General features: G+C 37.2%; 2 protein-coding genes across 7 annotated transcripts in view; one reads left to right on the forward strand and one right to left on the reverse strand.

The window, feature by feature from the left end:
• LOC126972445 (chitooligosaccharidolytic beta-N-acetylglucosaminidase) overlaps nucleotides 1-18,873 on the forward strand; it is a 561,898-nt gene that overhangs the window by 373,856 nt on the left and 169,169 nt on the right. The window lies entirely within an intron of this gene.
• Nucleotides 1-18,873, reverse strand: part of LOC126972427 (sodium/hydrogen exchanger 3) — a 76,307-nt gene that overhangs the window by 50,569 nt on the left and 6,865 nt on the right. For all 5 annotated transcript variants that reach the window (XM_050819153.1, XM_050819152.1, XM_050819156.1 and 2 more), the window contains exon 2: nucleotides 12,146-12,364. In XM_050819153.1, the coding sequence (XP_050675110.1) occupies nucleotides 12,146-12,256 (111 nt within the window). In that variant the 5' untranslated portion in view covers nucleotides 12,257-12,364. The remainder of the gene's footprint in view (nucleotides 1-12,145; nucleotides 12,365-18,873) is intronic.

The following is an 18,873-nucleotide window of genomic DNA, read 5'->3' on the forward strand; positions in this document are numbered from 1 at the left end:
GGTGCGGCTTGTGAAGTGGCTGAAAAAGCTAAAGCATGCAAACACAGGGGTCTAGGCTCCGAATATGATTTTGTTCCATTCGGTGTCGAGACCCTTGGTCCGTAGCTTAGGGTCCTAGCGCTCGCTATAAGGTTTTTTAGGAAAATAGCAAAAAGTTTAGTCGACATCACAGGGGACCGAAGAGCAGCTACCTCGGACAAAGAATTAGTCTAGCTATTCAAAAGGGGAACGCTGCCAGTATCTTCGGAACCTTGCCTAAAGGGATTTAATAAAAATAAATAATAAAATATAATAAATATTGACACATTTTTACACAAATTATCTTGCCCCAAACTAGGCATAGCCTGTACTATGGGTACAAGACAACGATATATTTAATACAGTATACTATACTATACGAATACCGCATCGTTCATCAAATTTTATTTTTCAAATTTTATTTGTGTATTAATCCTAGAAGTGAGGGTTATCACTTTAAAAACATAACATATTGTTTAGATTTACAAGAGCGACATCTCAAGTCAATTTCCTAATATGCAAATATTGTGGTTGAGCAGGTTATCAACTGTAAAGTAGATCCTGTAGATGAAGCCACAACCTGAGAACAAAATACCAAACAATCGGGGAAGCTCAGTTGGTTAGAGCACCGGCACGGAACGCCGGAGGTCGTGGGTTCGAATCCCGCATCGTTCATAATATTTTGATTTTCAAATTTTATTTGCGTACAATATACTTACTAAAACATACATAAATACATATAATAATATATTTATTATATTTTTTTAAGGTTTTCAGATTTAGATTCTGCTTAAATTTGTAATTATTAATATTATATATACTTACCTAATTAAATGTTTGTTAGATTAAGTACATTATATTTATGCTTAATGTGATATTTTATTAATGTTCACATTATTTTATAATATGTTTATCATCTACGAATTCAATGCTGACAAATTAGGGTCCAAAGCAAAGTTCCTAAAGCTCTTGATATTTATTTCCATAAGTCAACATCACATTAGTGGTAAGCGACCGTGGCTTTTATTTGCTTTTTATTTAGCTGACACATGAAGGCCTAACGTACGCTGAACAACCCTGACGATACGGCCGTGACCTTTGAACAGTTGTTTGTAAAGCTTTTAAAAAATCGTTAAGAAAACCTAGATGTAGGTTGAGACATACTACTCTTTGAGATCGGATTATCTATACTAATATTATAAAGCTGCAGTGTTTGTTTGTTTGTTTGAACGCGCTAATCTCTGGTACTACTGGTCCGATTTGAATGATTCTTTCAGTGTTGGGTAGTCCATTTATCGAGGAAGGCTATAGGCTATATTTTGTTTTTTTCAAAATTAGGGATCCGTAATAAAATTGCTATTTTGTAACACAAGGTGTAAAATCGAAAACCTATTTTTGCGTGCGCTGCAAAAACTATTGACAATAGAACAAAATGATGTACAGGCTATAATATAGGCAATATTTTATTACTTATAAAACTATCGCGTGAATTATACTTTATATGGCAAAACAACGTTTGCCGGGTCAGCTAGTGTTAAATATATATTGATTGTAATTTTTTTATGAAAATAAGGGTCGAGACGAGCAGGACATTTAGCTGATGGTAATTGATACGCCTTGCCCATTACAATGCAGTGCCGCTCAGGATTCTTGAAAAAACCAACAATTCTGAGCGGCACTACAATTGCGCTCGTCACCTTGAGACATAAGATGTTAGTTAAGTCTCATTTGCCCAGTAATTTCACTAGCTACGGCGCCCTTTAGACCAAAACACAAGTGCCGTTGTAGTACCAATAAACTAACCGACATCCTGTGCAAACGAGCCTCCCTCATGTATATGTTTTTTTTTTCTTTTTGTTGTTTTTTGTACTATTCTGTGTGGTGTGTTTTTGCTAGTAATAAAGTTTTCATTCATGCATTCATTATATCATTTTATGCATTATCATTCATAAAATATTTGAGTTTCTTATTTTTTTGCACTTTCCTTATGTGGAGCATTCTGAGTTCCATAACCACGGTGACAAGTGGTCATTTTATTTTTTTATTTTTTAGTATACTTCCAGGTTTGGCAGGCATATGTAGGTAAGCATAGTAAGAGACACGTTGTTTAGTTTTGTACTAGTATATAATTTTTAAAAATTTGTCAATATTCTTTCCGAGTCACTTGTAAACGTTCCTCTAACGGCCGTTCCCAATATTCAGTCTATCTCCGGTTGTGGCCTACTTTAGATAAAACTCTTAACTGTCGTTGACTTATCTGTCCCAATTAACTTATCGATGATAACTCACCTTATCTGTACACGCTGTCTGTCAATGGGAGGACGTATAGTTTACGAACGATAGAAATTTGTAGGGAAATTGCATTGTCTCAATATAAGGCGATATAAGAATGACTTATCGGGTACATTGAGACAGCTTCAGATTATTGACAGCTAATTGCTGACAGTAGAAGGTAGTAATTTATCACTATCTGTAGATAGTATATTGGGAACGGCCGTAAATCGTCACTTTTTCTTTCAATTACTTTTACTTTATATTAATTATAACTTTGAAATATACCGATCGCCCGTCTATCTGTCAGTACTCTGCATTTTATTAACCTCGAAATTTTGACAGCTAATTGTAATTAGGCTTAACGTACCTTTCAAATACTGACTGTCTCATGAGACGGCCTCCATTTATCTTACTCTTAGACTCGTCACAACAATATTGTTTTAAGAAGCCTTGAGCAATTCGTCTAAATGTGTTCTGTAATCCTTACGTAAGCCAATGAAAAGTTATTCAGGATGGATAATTATTAATAGAGCTGGATTCCTCGTCATTCTTACGTGTCGAGATTGATGAGACCTTGTTAGTTCACCGCGTGGAAACTGCTACCGAAGTAGCGATTACATGTTAGTTAACGGCGTACATTTAACATTGATTAATGCACCAATCAGTTTCAAGGGCGCAAAACCATCCAAGAGTAATTAAAGATAAATTTATTTTAGTTCAAATAGTTAATAGTAAAAAGGTCACGTATTTTTTTTATGGAAGGGAGGAATACGAGCGTACGGCTGACCTGTTGTTAAGTGATTACCACCGACGACATTCTCTTGCAACATCAGTGGAATCACAGCATTGCCGGTCACTTGTACGTGGAAGAAAGCTCCTTGAAAACTGCACTGTGAAGGACCGCCACACATCCAGATGATGATGGAGATGATATCTTAATTATTATATAATTATTGCCCCAAACTAGGCATCGCCTGTACTATGGGTGCAAGACGAGATAAATTTAATAATATCACTTAAACATACATAAATACATATAAACATCCATGACTCGGAAACAAACATTCATATTCATAACATAAATGATTGCACCTACAGGGATTCCAACCCGGGACCTCTAGCTCAGTAGGCAGGGTCACTAACCACTGAGCTATAGGGGTCGTTTGGTAATTTGTGGCGTGTGTGAATTCGGAGGTAGCAATCGGGTCAAACACCTCTTCGGAACACTCCCTGTGCGGTGAAGACAGCAGACAAACTTTGTTGCAATTTTTTATAATTATCTATTACTTTCTTCCATATTTTTTGACGCAAACTCTTAATACTCTCATTCGTTTTACAGTGATTGTAGAAGTTGTTAAGGCCACAGCGAGGTCGCGCTTCGTATTTGTAAAACAAAAGTCTGGTTCCCTTTTGTTTTATGAAAATAAGGGACGAGACGAGCAGGACGTTCAGCTGATGATAATTGATATGCCGTGCTGATAACAATGCAGTGCCATTCAGGATTTTTGGAGCGGCACTACGGCGCTCTTCACCTTGAGACATAAGATGTTAAGTCTCATTTGCACAGTAATTTCACAAGCTACGACGCCCTTCAGACCGAAACACAGTAATGTTTAGACATTACTGCTTCAATAATAATTATTAAAGCTTTGTTTGTGTCATTTTTTTATTTATTTATTTAAAGGACAACCAGTAGTTGTTACATTCTAATACGCTTAAAATATATGAAATATTAACAAAATATGAGTTGAATGTACAACAAACGAAGATGGCACAACAGGTGACACTTTGGTGACACCAAGAACACAATAATAAAAAATAAAACAAAAATTACAAAATCAAGGTACATGCGAATTTGAAAAGAAAAAAAAAATAAACTCCGTGTAGTTACAACGGCGACATTAAAAAACATACGGGTAGCTAATTAACCTAATTAAAAAAAATGTAAAAATAAAAGTTAATAATTGAAATTTTCAAACAAACAAAATGGTTGCACAAGATGGTATGAAATAGGCGTTCCGAAATGATATTATTAATAATTCATTAGTTTATGTGAATTATGTATTTATATTTTCAATTTTTTTTTTTTATGATTACGGTTATTTATCTCTGCATGATTAATTATTTATTTACGCAGACGTGGTCGCTGAGAGGGCTATGCTCCAAGTTTCCCTGCGAGATCGAATCAGAAATGAGGAGATCCGTAGGAGAACCAAAGCTACCGATATAGCCTAGGTGGTTGCGAAACAGAAGTAGCAGTGGGCAGGGCAGACGGGCAGATGGCCGTTGGGGCAGTAAAGTCCTCGAATGGCGACCACGTACCGGAAAACGCAGTGTTGGTAGGCAACTAGATGGATGAACGATCTGGTCAAGAGCGCCGAAAATCATCATATATCGATCGTCGAGGAAATCCGCCGGCATCCTGTGCATGGAGCCTCCCACAGGTAAATTATCTACGTTTAGATAAAGCTGCTGGAAACCCAAGCGCTATTTCAGCCATCTGATCAGCCTGGCTATCAGCTCCGCGGAAATGCAACCAGAATTATTGTTATACCTATATTTAGTTGAAGTAAAGTCTAAACAATTGATTAAGATTCAAATACAAAACTGCACAGCTTATAAGTAAGTGAGAGTGTAGAGGTAAATACGAACCATCAGTTAGTTTTGTACTACAACATAGTCGACATAGGATAAATTAACAATAATATACTCGTAAATAATTCTGCAGTTAATAAATAGCCGCAAGTAACACAGAAACAGAATCAAACCGGTTTAATCGAGATTGATTATTTACGCGATTTAGGTTTTATTAGCCATGGACAATAAGATCAAGGATTGTTTACTGAATTTCAACGGAAATTACTAAATTATTTTTGGAATTCGATCGACACACATATAACTCTGTGGTAATAGTTCTCTACCTATGCTTTATGGATGTGTTACATGATGGCAAAATACTGTGATCTCATGCAATACTAGAAGATCACGAAATCTTTGCTGGACTTTAAGGTATGCCCGCATTTGCTCCATGTTCATGTCGGGGGCTATGGGGGAGAGCGGACCTACTGGCGCCCAAGTAGTGGCGGTATACCTACACACCTGACCAGGCGACTGATGTGCAGAACGCAACGGGAAACCACTGCAACTTTTTTTCCCAAGAGAATTGTCATGCAAGTTATCGAAAACAAAACTTGAGAATAGCGTCTAAGCATCCTGGAATCACTGAACATGCACAGTGGAATGTTTCCGTTGAACTCGTGGAAGACCGCGTTTAGCACCACAAGTCAGCAGAATGGGATAGGATGCGTTCCTTTTTGTATCCTACCCTTGGGGTAAGGTTTGTTTTCCTTCGTATGATCCCAGTGTCTGTGCTGTTGCAGAAGCCGATGTCATACTGCAGGGCATGGATATTTTTATATCGATCGGTGCGTCTGTTAAAACAGTATCTGACTACAAAAACAGGCATATCGAACCTGGGCTGCTGCGCTGAGTACAAAGGATCCGTACTGTAAAGTTCTAAAGAGGAAATATAACCGTGCCTGAAGTGCCCGTGCGAAATCGAAACACGTTGTCAAAATCTGCGAGCAGCTTTCTACTGGAACACGCAACTTCTGGGCGTTGTCGAATGCTGCTCTTTGTAACTTCAACCAGCCGTCCCTGCCGTTGCTGTACATGAGAAATCATGACACCCTGGCGCACACAGCAAAAGAGAAGGTCTATCTTCTGTGCACTGCTTTTGCCTCCAACTCGACTCTTTATAACAGAGGAAAAACACCACTGACTAAGTTCAGTCAGACAGAAAATTGTTCGGCGAGCTCTGTTTTCGTTTAACGTAAAGAAGTCGAGCGGGCCGGATTGCATTTCTCCCATCGTGCTTTGAACGTATGCCCCTGAGTTGATGCAGGTGCTAACGCGTTTATTCTGGTACTCATACTAAAAAAGTGTAGTCCCTAACTCATTTATTAATTGCCAGCAGCAGATGGCGTGGCAATAAGCCTGGATATAGACAAGGCCTTTGATCGTGAATGGCATAAGGCGCTTCTCTTAAAACTTCCATCTTTTGGGCTTCCCGAGAGTTTATGCAAGTGAACCTCTAGCTTCCTCACTGGGCGAAGCATGTATCTATATTATATCGTTGTCGACGGTTTTTTTAATGATATTATTGTCATCCTTATGGAACCAGATGAGCAGGACGTTCAGCTGATGGTTATTGATACGCCCTGCCCATTACAATGCAGTGCCGCTCACGATTCTTGTAATATTAAAAATTCTGAGCGGCACTACAATTGCGCTTGTCTCTTTGAGACATAAGATGTTAAGTCTCGTTTGCCCAGTAATATGATTATGAGCTACGGCGCCCTTCTGACCGAAACACAATAGTGCTTGCTTATGGTTATTGCTCGAACCTGAAGCCTCTGAAGGCTGGAGTGCTCCAAGGCTCTGTGCTATCTCCTACACTGTTTACACTACAAATCAATGAATTGTTGGACACCTTCAACATACATTGCTTTGCAGACTAGAGTACTACAGGCCATGCAGGTTTCTCTCGGGAAAACGTCGACCAGTGCCGGAAGAAACTTATATCTTCTATCGAGTGCCTCTCTTACGAAGCTCGCAGAATAGGTCAAAATGAACCTTGTCCTTGAACCAGAAGACTTAAGTTTGCACGTTTACTACTAAGAAAAACCCCATTTGTCGTATCACCGCTCTTTGACAACACCTCCTTTTAAGCCTCGCCTAGTATTGATATTCTGGCTACACAAAATCTCTAGCGATTGCCAATTCCACGGTCACCTGGAGGGAAGGCCAAATTGGCTTCCAAGAAGCTGGGCGTCATAAATAGAGCACGTCAATACTTAAAGCCGGCCCACATTCTAGCGCTCTACAAAGCGCAGCTCCGGCCACATATGTAGTATTGCTGTCATCTCTGGTCTGGCGCACCCCGGTATCAGCTCGAACCATTTGATAGTGTGCAATGCAGAGTTGCTCGAATTGTCGCTGACCCAGTAATCTGTGAATGGCTCGATCACCTGGCATTGCGTAGAGACGTCGCTTCGTTGTGTGTTTTCTGTCGCATTTATCACGGGGCGTGTTCCGAAGAGCTGTTTCACCTGAATCCTACCGCCGACTTCCACCTTCACAAGAAAGTTGCAACGGAACAATCATCCCCACGTGGATGTGTTGCGTTCCTCCACAGTGCTGTTTTCAAGAAACTTTCTTCCGCGTTCTACAAAGCTGTGGAATGAGCTTCCTTGTGCGGTGTTTCCGGGAAGATACTAGATGGGGACCGTAAAAAAAGCGCGTACACCTTCCTTAAAGACCCACAATGCTTCTGTAATTCCTCTGGATTTGCAAGAGAATGTTAGCGGCGGTGATCACTTAACACCAGGTGAACCGTACGCTCGTTTGTCCTCCTTTTCCATAAAAAAAGACTGTTTCTTGAAAACCGAGCTATAGTGGAACAATCCTCATGACAAATGCGGTAGAAGACACACAGTGAAGCGATTCTCTACCCAATGCGAAGCAACCGTGCCGTTCATACCTAATGTATAATATTCCTGGTTGATGTTCAATACCTTGATAAATCGAGGAGGCAAGATTTTTGAGTGTGGAGTGTTCGTATTAAAAAAATATCTAATCGAGAATAATAATTGTCACTACTATAAACCCTTCTGGTAGGAATCCGAATAGTAGTAAAAAAGGGTAAAGCAATATCTTAAGTTGGATTATTTCTAAAAACAGGTACTCAGCACTTGAGCTCGTTGAGTAAACTGGGTTATTACTCCATTTAAATTTTACTAGCGTTTTGTTGCCACATCGTAAATGTGTACGGATATCCTATAAACTTTATAGTACCTTTCCTCCTGAATTTCCATATTCTTTCTTTTGCGGCGATAAACGGCGATTAATATTAATATTAGACAAGGCTAGCGGTTGTGTCGCCCCGGCAAGTTGGAACCTTGTCACATTAGCGTGACGTCAGTAAGCAGACGCAATTTTGACCTGACGCCACGAAGATGGCGCCCTGTCCCTATCTCATCGAACGGATAATTTATTTAATTTCATGCAACAAGAAAATTGCTAATATCGCACTGTATTTGCCAAGTAGATCGTTTTTGGCAATGAACTTTATTTTTATAAGAGCAGACAGGCCTCCACTGACCTTGTCACAATCTCCGATCCGAGTCTCTTGCTATTAAACAACCGATAAAAACAGGCCAGGAACATTAGTTTAGTGTGCGTGACAAGCTACTTCTGACACTCGCGATTTGTATGACACTTTGTGTTAGTGTGCGTGCATTTCTCAAAACAGAGGTTAGTTCTAAAGTCAATTTTTTTCGATGTTTTCACAGCTGTCATACGGCCGTTCCCAATATACTATCTACAGATAGAGATAAATTACTACCTTCTACTGTCAGTAATTAGCTGTCAATAATCTGAAGCTGTACCAATATACCCGATAAGTCGTTCTTATTGCCTTATATTGGGACGCGTGAATTGCAATTTCCATACAAACTTTATATCGCGGGTAAGCTATACGTCGTGTCATTGACAGACATCGTGCACGGATAAGGTGAGTTACCCTCGATAAGTTTAATGGGACAGAAAAGTCAGCGATACTTAAGATTTTTGTCTCAAGTAAGAGAGACTGAATATTGTAACGGCCGTTAATGATCTAAGCTCCTACAGAGCTAATAAATATCTACCAATTCTTTAGTAATTCATTTAGTTGCATAGCGATTTATTAGTAGTATCTTAGTAGTGAGGTTGATTCACTTTCATTACTTCTTATTGTCATAATTAAATAGTACCTGGACGACCGAGCCTTGCTCGGATTTTTAAGAAGGTGCAAAACCTGATCAAACAAAAAACTAATAGGACATCTGGATTCGAACCGGGGTCTTCTGCTTTCCGGATCACCCAATGTCCCAAATGGCGAAGTTTACCTTTGTATTGTAATGTTATTGTAGCAGTTTCTCATTAAAACACGGATAAAAATACATTTTTTAAAATTGAAACTAGCTAAGATACGTGGAACAATAGACCAAATATACTAGTAGACCAGCCGGATAAAAGACCAATTTTGAGTAGTGAATGTGCTGGCTAGATTTACGGTGTTATTATTACCAAAGAATTATTTAAACATGGCTTAGACACGTGTTTTGTTAAACAGTGACCTAACAACAACGACGTCTAAAATGGATCCTATCTTTATCTATTACGAAACAGTTATTAGCTTGAATTTAACTAAAACGTCGATAAACACAAGATAAACTGACATACAGCAACAAATAAAGGAACGGAATGCAATTTTTGACAGCTGTCATCTATCTGTCATCATATAATCTAAATCTTTCATATGAATATGATCTATCAGTCAGACACACCTTAGACAAGCTTCGACTCGTGTTTAAATATAAGCAATGTCTAGAGATTATTGGACGCTAAACAACGAAAAGACACAGATTTGTATTAGATCTTTTCTAAAGCAACTGTTCAACACATGTTAACTTTTTTGTAATAAAAAAACAAATATTCATAATACACAGAATCTAATGCCAAGCGTGGTAGACTGTTATGACTTGTCAATCAAAATCTGTTACAGTCACAATAGATTCACTTTCCTTTTCTATCTTGCTGTATCTCCTGTAAAGATGCTCTCTAGTCTCTTCTCTCGTATGGTTTGTCTACGTTATTTTGTTAATCTATGTGTGGAACTACAACTTAACATAAATTTTAATAAATATTGCGCTAACGAAGAAATATGGGATTTGACATAGTTAAGTATACAAGGATATTTTTTTTTATGAAAATAAGGGACGAGACGAGCAGGATGTTCAGCTTATGGTAATCGATACGCTCTGCCCATTACAATGCAGTGCCGCTCAAGATTCTTAAAAAACCCAAAAATTCTGAGCGGCACTACAATTGCGCTCGTCGCCTTGGGACATAAGATGTCAAGTCTCATTTGCCCAGTAATTTCACTAGCTACGGCGCCCTTCGGAGCGAAACACAGTAATGTTTACACATTACTGCTTCACGGCAGAAATAGGCGCCCTTGTGGTACCCATAAGCTAGCCGGCATATTGTGCAAAGGAGCCTCCCACTGGTAAATAGGTATGCATGTTAAAAGCTATAATTTTGTCTTTAAAATTCTGCGTCTCTTGTAGGTATCTTGATGTGTGTTGATGTAACCACCACTATCTAGCGTGGTGTAGCGTCGTAGACGTTGGCTACATTAAATAAACACACATGGAGATACTTAACCGAAATAAAAAAAATATCAAAAAACAAGTTATAATATAATTATTAGGAACATTTGTGGAATGTTATTCTTACGCAGAATGCTGCACATGTCCTTCTATCCAATATGCAGAGCTTTGCAAGCGTACAATACGAAGCAATGTAATGCATGTATTTGTAGACGACAGTCGTCGCAAGGAATTAATTTACACTTTTAACATTTCTATTACCTCCTTTTTAAGATTTCTCACCGTCACTCACATTGTCTTGCAACGTCAGAGGAATCACAGGAGCGTTGCGGGCCTTTTGGCCGGAAGGAAAGTGTACGCGCTTTTTTTGAAGGTACCCTTGTCGTATCGTTCCGGAAACACCGCATAAGGAAGCTCATTCTACAGCTTGGTTCTGGTGGTTGGTGGAATTTCTTCCACGCACAACCAAGCTTGAAAAAGCCAAGCATGAACGTTCTTTGAAAACAGCACTGTGGAGGAGCGCCACACATCCAACTGTTGAGGATGATATCCTAATTTGTGGAGTGTCGTGCGAAAGTGGAAGTCGGCGGCAGGAATCAGGTAAAACAGCTCTTCGGAACACTCCCCGTGATAAATGCAGTATGAGACACACAATGAAGCGACATCTCTACGCAACGCCAAGTGATCCAGCCGTTCACAGAGCACTTCGTCAATATAATTCATTATTAAATTTTGTGTTTTGTTGGTTAAAGTAGACGATAAATATTTAAATATTATAATTATTTTGTTCGCACATTACTGCCACGATAGCTAGCAAGGAGAAAAAATCTAGGAAGTTCATAATATCAGTGTCAGGAATTTATGTCCTAACGTTTGCTGAGAACTTATCGTTTGCGAATCGTGCTGCTGCCTTGTTTTTTATCATTATATGTTGTTAAAATAATCCTTCCATGTTTTTAAAAAAATAGTATCTCTTTTTTTATTGTTTTTTTTTTTAAATTTGTATTGTTATTTTTTTCTTTTATTAATATAATATTAATTGTTCATTTCTATTGTACCTATGTGTAAAAAAATTGTGGCAGTTTTCGCAAATAAAGATTAATAAAGATTATAAATAGCCTGAAAGCTGTTCCTCCAATTCAAGTCTGTGGATTCATATATTATTGAGAACGATATTTTACAATTCTTTTGAATTTCGTAACACATTTGTTTTGTAAATTTTCTGGGATTATGTTGTAAAAGCATAAACTAAGTAGGTTATTCCCTATTCTTCCGTCACAGTCCAGCCCGTCCCAGGTGCAAGGGTGTCGTAAGAGGTGACTAAGGGCATTTACCAGCATACATTTTACCTCCTTTGCACAGGATGCCGGATAGATTATTGGTATCACAACGGCGCCTTTTTCTGCGATGAAGCACTAATGTGTAAATATTATTGTTTCGGTCTGAAGGGCGCCGTAGCTGGTGAAATTACTGGGCAAATGAGACTTAACGTCTTATGTCTTAAAGTGACGAGTGCAACTGTAGTGTCGCTCTTAATTTTTGTTTTTCAAGAATCCTGAGCAGCACTGCGCTGGAATGTATCAATAAGCTAAAAATTCTGGTCGTCTCGACCCTTGTAAAAAATATTATTCACCACTTACCTCTATAGGATTTGAGCTTGACACAGCCAGAATAGCGGCACCAATGACCAGGCCAAGAGTGTGCCTGCATGCCCTCCTGCTTAAATTGACGCCGTGCTTGAGTGACGTCATAGTTTGCCCGTCCGATCACCTCCCATACATTTATGTTAAACAAAAACTCACTTTTCTTGCATTTTGTTCATATTATCACAATGATTGCCGATAGATTAGTGGTCAGGGCTATGAAGTATTGAGAAATGTTTAGTATTTTGTTGCACATTGCTTAGAAATAATACCATTAGTGACGCTGATAAGAAGAAGGCGTATTGAATCTTAGCCACGAGAATGCAACAGTTTGATATAACTTTTTTTAAACACCTTTAAAGGTATTTTCGCTAAGATTTAAGAAAAGTTTTGGAACTTATTTGATAATAAGTACCGAGTTTGTTTGTTATTCACATACCTAAGTGTCACTTTGTGTCCTACGGGTAAAATGACACATCTTTGAATCATCGGCCAAAATGGCACATTTATACTGTAATGAAATATAATAAAATAATTTGAAAAAGCTTATCGCATTTTATGAGCAGAGATGAGCTCATAAAATGCGACGAGACTATTTCCATAATCATCGTACTTTCCTGTGAGGCAACTTTTATGTCAATAATTATCACGCGAGTCCCACTTCTGACTTGATGATGAAGGACATTGATATACGTTAGTATATACAGATATTAAGATACCTAAACCGAGTAAACCTTTAAACACGCAATCTATTCTTAATATTCTTCTATTATTACGCAAAATAATGACGTTGGTACACGCACAACTTCGAGTGTCTCGTGAATGTTCTAGAAAAATAATAAATGACCGGGAGCAATTTATAAGAGCAGAGACTAACTGTCAAACACCACCATTTTTCACGATTAGATTTACATGAGATCAAAAATAATAACTTATTATATTTTGATAGACACTTATATATTAAAATATATACTTATAAGTTCCAGTGAGATTAATCGCGACAAATTACCTTGCAAATATTTTTTTTATTCATAAGTCAAAGAGACCATGCGTAAATTTTTCAAACAGTAATTTTGATTCCAAGCGGACTTAGTTTTTACAATAGCTACAAAATTCTTGCCAAAATTATCATCATAGAGCCCTCAATTGAATAACACACAATTAACAAAAATATGTCTTTCCAGTTTAGTACTAAATTAATGATTTTATTTTGTTCGTATTGTCCACTCCATGTCATATACTTATATATTGACCTCTTTGATAGGTACAATTCTTAAAAAAAAAAAAACAAATTAATAGAGTGTGGAAATTTTATTGAATTGGATGTTCATCATTATCACCAGCCTAAAGACATCCACTGCTGAACAAAGGCCTCCCCCCAATGATCTTCACGAGGGTTGGTCTGGAATTGGAAGTTATTTTGCGGAAATCCATAACTATCAAACGTTATGTATTGTATAAAGTATTAATTTCCCTCGGATTTGTCTTTAACTTCTTTGACACGTGTTTCGACTCTATACGAGGCATCTTATTTTTATATAAGAGGGGGCAAACGGGCAAGAGGCTCACTGGATGGGGAGAGGTGAGACAATCGCCCATGTACATCCGAAACAACAGTTATCAAGAGATGCGTTGCTGGCCTTTAAGGTGGGAGTATGCTCTTTTCTTGAAGGTCCCTAAGTCGTATTGGTTCGGGAAAACCGTACCCGGTGATTGATTCCACAAAGATCCTTTCGGAAAATCTTCAGGAAGTCTAAACAGTTTCGTTATTTTCAAGTGATATCCCTTACTTCTGGGATTATATATACAAATTTAATTTGTATCAAAATTTATAGACGATGCGGGTCTCCAAACCGCGGCTCTTGGATCTTCAGGAGATGTTGACCGAACTCTGGAAAGAGAGTCTGGACTCTCAACGTGGAACACTCATAACATTTGGAGAAATAGTTATCTGGTCTAGTTGAGTGAAAGCTAATAAAAAATGTTTTGTTTAATTTCCCTTAACCTTTTGTGACAACCCTGCCAAAATAGGTAAAAATTTTGCCCACGCTTAAGAAGCTTAGTCTCTGTACCGATTTATTTACTCATGTGATGGAATATATTTTAAGAGAAATACATTTATCCGCGAGGGTCAATGATAGACGGTGACCGACTTGTCGGCGCCGCATGTTCTCTAATGGATATTGCTCTCCTCAAGGCATTTACTAACTCCTTTATTCTGTTATTAGGACATGAAAAGGCATAAAAAGGCATTTATTTTCTCAAAATTGATTCCTTTAGAATTCTTTTTGATGTCATTTCATGAATTCGGAAAGCGGAACACTTCTGGTGTCTGTTGATTCTGCCTCAGCAAAAGATGATAACTTTATTATTAAAACATATGTTTTAGATTTATGTTGTGACTGTGTATGAGTAGTAGACTAGAGCAGCTAAGTTTCTTGCTACTTCTTCTCATTAGCTCAACCCTTTACGAAGTAGCGATAGATTCAATAAGAAAAAAATTTTATTTTTGACATTCATTTCTGTGACCTACATGAATAAAGTGATTTTGATTTGATAAATTGTTTACCACGGTATATAAGTTTATTCGAAGCCATAAGTCTTGACGGAATATATTGAGTTAATTTTGTTAAGCTGATATATTTTTTTTAATGTAGAATGTTGACATTATGATTATATTAATCTATATATATTATTAATTGCATTTTGCTATAAATACTGAAAAAAAGAAAAATAAATTTCTTTTGCAAACAACGACATTTTACAGTGTGTTAGTTGGGTTAGTCCGGTCATTTTGTATGTTAAAATGTTGCCCAATTGTAAAAAAAATCTCATCCGTAAACAAATTTTTTTTTTTGACAATGCACGCACAATAACTAAGTAACATACAAATCGCGAGTGTAAGATGTAGCTTGTCACGCACACTAAAGTAATAAACTTGGCCTGTTTGCATCGGTTGTGTAACAGCAAAAGGCGAAAATCTAGACGTATAAATTATATTAGCTGGCATCTTATCACCCATTAAGAACCGTAGTTTTCCGTGGCGTACAAACCACGCCCTCTGGGAATATTTACCATCACACAAGTCAATACGATAGTCTTACAAAAGCCACGGTATTAAGTATCATTTGCTTGACAGCTTAAATACTAAGTTCGATTCATGGTAACAAAATACTTTGTTTTATGGAAGACCGTAGGGTCACGATAACCGCTCACGTGATAACCGCTGCCCTTACAATACCAGAGGAAGCACAGGAGAATTACCGGCATTTTAGAAAGGTATTCGCGCTTTTTTGAAGGTACCCATGTCGTATCGTCCTGACACCGCACAAGGAAGCTCATTCCACAGCTTGGTTGTACGTGGAAGAAAGTTCCTTGAAAACCTCACTGTGGAGGAACGCCACACATCCAGATGGTGGGGATATTGTAATTCGTGCCATGTTGTGCGAAGGTGGAATTCGGCGGCAGAAATATAACTATATACTTGTAAGCATATAAATAAAGTATGAAACAATAATGTATTATATTTACAAGTACAATAAGTGTATAGCTATAAAGATTTTTGTTTGATTGTACGAGCTATTCAAATTCAAATTCAAAATCACTTTATTCATGTAGGTCACGGAAATGACTTCAACTTTTGAATGTCAAAAAAAATTTTTTTCTTATTCAATCTACCGCTTCTTCGTAAAGGGTTGAGCTAATGAGAAGAAGTAGCAAGAAACTCATTGCTGGATCATCCAGTTGGATTTAAATAGTTATTTAAGTATGTGATAGTCACATTGCAATAATATAGTGTTATGTCCTATAATATAATCTTACGGGTCTAAATATCCGATAGTAATGCCATCATTGTGCTGCGGGACAGCTAAAGATTTTAACTGTTGCCTCTCAATATATTCATGATAATGTTTTAAATGTACATAAAGACATGTAGGCACATACGCGAAATTTTCTGGGAAACTCGAGTACCAGCAACAAATTTATGCTTGGTATTCCTACTGCACCGTTAGGTCGAGTAAGTAAGTCTTTTACTTGGCGATGTATATGCTTCTACGACATATTCCCAGAAAATGTTCAAAAATAATGTGTAACGTAAAACTTAGCTGAATGTAAGCTTAGCATAATCTTTGATTTCGTTTTTTATAGTCATTTGACAGCTGAAATTATTCTGAGATTAAGATAAGACAGCCCATTGCAAAAGTCAAGTTCACATTATATAATACTAAGTCTTACTACAAGTCTGAGCAAAGTATTTAATAGGTACCTACAGTAAAGGTGCTTCTTTGCTTTCGCTTATGAGACTGACATTGTAAATTTCCATTAGGCATCAAGGAAAAATATATGTAATTATAATTAATAGTGAATAAATGAAAAAAAGTCTGAGTACGCTCAATAGATCAAAGCCTGGAGTCTACTCGCAAAATCGACAACGATACATTCGGAACGATACGATATTACTCCGAATATAACGCAACTACCCTACTCTAAGAAATGTTCGAATTCATTATCGATTATCGTTAACATAGACTAATATTTTTTACGATGCTAATAATAAATGTTGATAGTAAATCCGGGCAAGCTAGAGACCCGGCTAGAGTCTAAAGTCTGGATTAATTCAGCCGGGTGGTAACCGTAGTCCTAACAATAATTTTGAAACTTCAACTTAGATTTTATAAGAAACCGCAAGTTTTAAAGGCGTTTGTTTATTTAAGATACACCAAAAGGCTCAAAAAATGCTCCACACTCACAAATCACAATTAAAGCACAACTTCAACTTGAAACGATATTAGCAACGACAGCCTAGAAGGTGTCGCTGATATTATCGTAAAAGTGACGTTGGATTATTTATTGTCAAATTCGAATATTCGTCTCTGACATTTTCAACTAAGTGTAGAGTTAGGACCGATTATATCGAATAATTTTTCGTTCGTTCAATCATCGTTTCGACATTGAATAAGATGTAACTAAGAGTAGAATTCGACACGACTAATGCCACGATATATAGCCAACAAATTTTACTTATAACCCTACATCTTCTTAAGTTGTTACATTAACCTTAATGATAATGTAAATTGTTATTTTCGAATTGCATATGCTCACGTTGTCAGTTCAATTTTTCTACTCTAGCACTAATTGTGGAAACCTATAATTGGCTCTCTGTAATTATATTAAGTATCATTTAAAGTTTTAAAAGCTGTTGGTTTTCCAAATAAATAAAATAATATCGAATTTCGATTTTAGGAGTAGACCCCTTGAGTCTGTCTCGTGCACCGAGGCTTGATTATTGACGATGTAATAAGAGTTAATACATTGAAAGAAGGATACATAAGTAAGAAGACTTTGTAGCAGAGAGCTATCATGAAATTTTATTTGCGCCGCGTCAATTTGCCAGTGCAATGTTATGTAAGTGTCCAACTAACCTTGCACTGTGACTACAACTAACAATTCCCTTTGTTTGTGCTGTCAGGACTTACAACTTACCGTCTAAGGTTCGATTTACTTGCGAAGACTTAAATGACTGTATCTTTTTAGGGTTCCGTAGCCAAATGGCGAAAACTGTCTGTGCGTGTATGTCAAAGCCACTTTTTTCCAAAACTATAAGAAGTATACTATTGAAACTTGGTAAGTAGATAAAATATTCAGTGAACCGCATTACGAGTAACATATTCACACATAAATAGAAAAAAAAAACAATAAATTTTGGGGATACTTAAAACTGAAACTCAAAAATTTTTTTCATCAAACCCATACGTATATCATGGTATCTATGGATAGGTCTTCAAAAATGATATTGAGGTTTCTAATATTATTTTTTTCTAAACTGAATAGTTTGCGCGAGAGGCACTTCCAAAGTGGTAAAATGTTTGTAACTTCTAAAATAAGAGAATGATAAAACTAAAAAATATATGATGTACATTACAATGCAAACTTCCACTGAACTGGTTTGATCTAGATTACATGTGTATATACCCCAATTAAATCGAGAATATTTTAACAGTTAGAACTAGTAAGAATAAGACAAATTTCAGGAAAGGATCAGGATAGTAGAAGAGAGTGCCGCTACAAAAGTGGGAGGCTCCTTTGCACAGGATGCCGGCTAGATCCGCCTATTTCTGTGGTGAAGCAGTAATGTGTAAAACTTTACTGTGTTTCGGTCTGAATGGCACTGTAGCTAGTGAAATTACTGGACAAATGAGAATTAACATCTTATGTCTCAAGGTGACCGCTCAGAATTTTTGGGCTTTTCAAGAATCCTTAGCGGCACTGCATTCAAATGGGCAGGGCGTATCAATTACCATCAGCTGAACGTCCTGCTCGTATCGTCCCATATTTTCATAAAAAAAGACTAGTCTATAGTCGATGTGGACCAAAAACCAATCGTTAAAAAAATTATGCCCAATTTATCCCATGCCCTTGAAATGATAATTTCATCAATTGTTGCAAAGCTTAACTAATAACATCGTATTGTAATTTTTTTTAAATCGTTGACATTCAAGAGAATACAGTCATGTAAGAAGCGAGTTACGACGAGATATTAAAATCGATGGATCCTGAAAGCTTACAAACCAATGAGAGAAAACGAATGAAAAAACCAACCGACTGTGAATGAATAAACAGATTTAACTTCATTTACTGTTAAGTGGAATAATTTGCAATTTATAAGAGAAGTCTATTGCCATTTATTTTTCTGTTTGTAGGTCAGGTTCTACTCTCGACTAATA

Source organism: Leptidea sinapis, chromosome 26 (genome assembly GCF_905404315.1).
Source record: "Leptidea sinapis chromosome 26, ilLepSina1.1, whole genome shotgun sequence".
NCBI lineage: Eukaryota > Metazoa > Arthropoda > Insecta > Lepidoptera > Pieridae > Leptidea > Leptidea sinapis.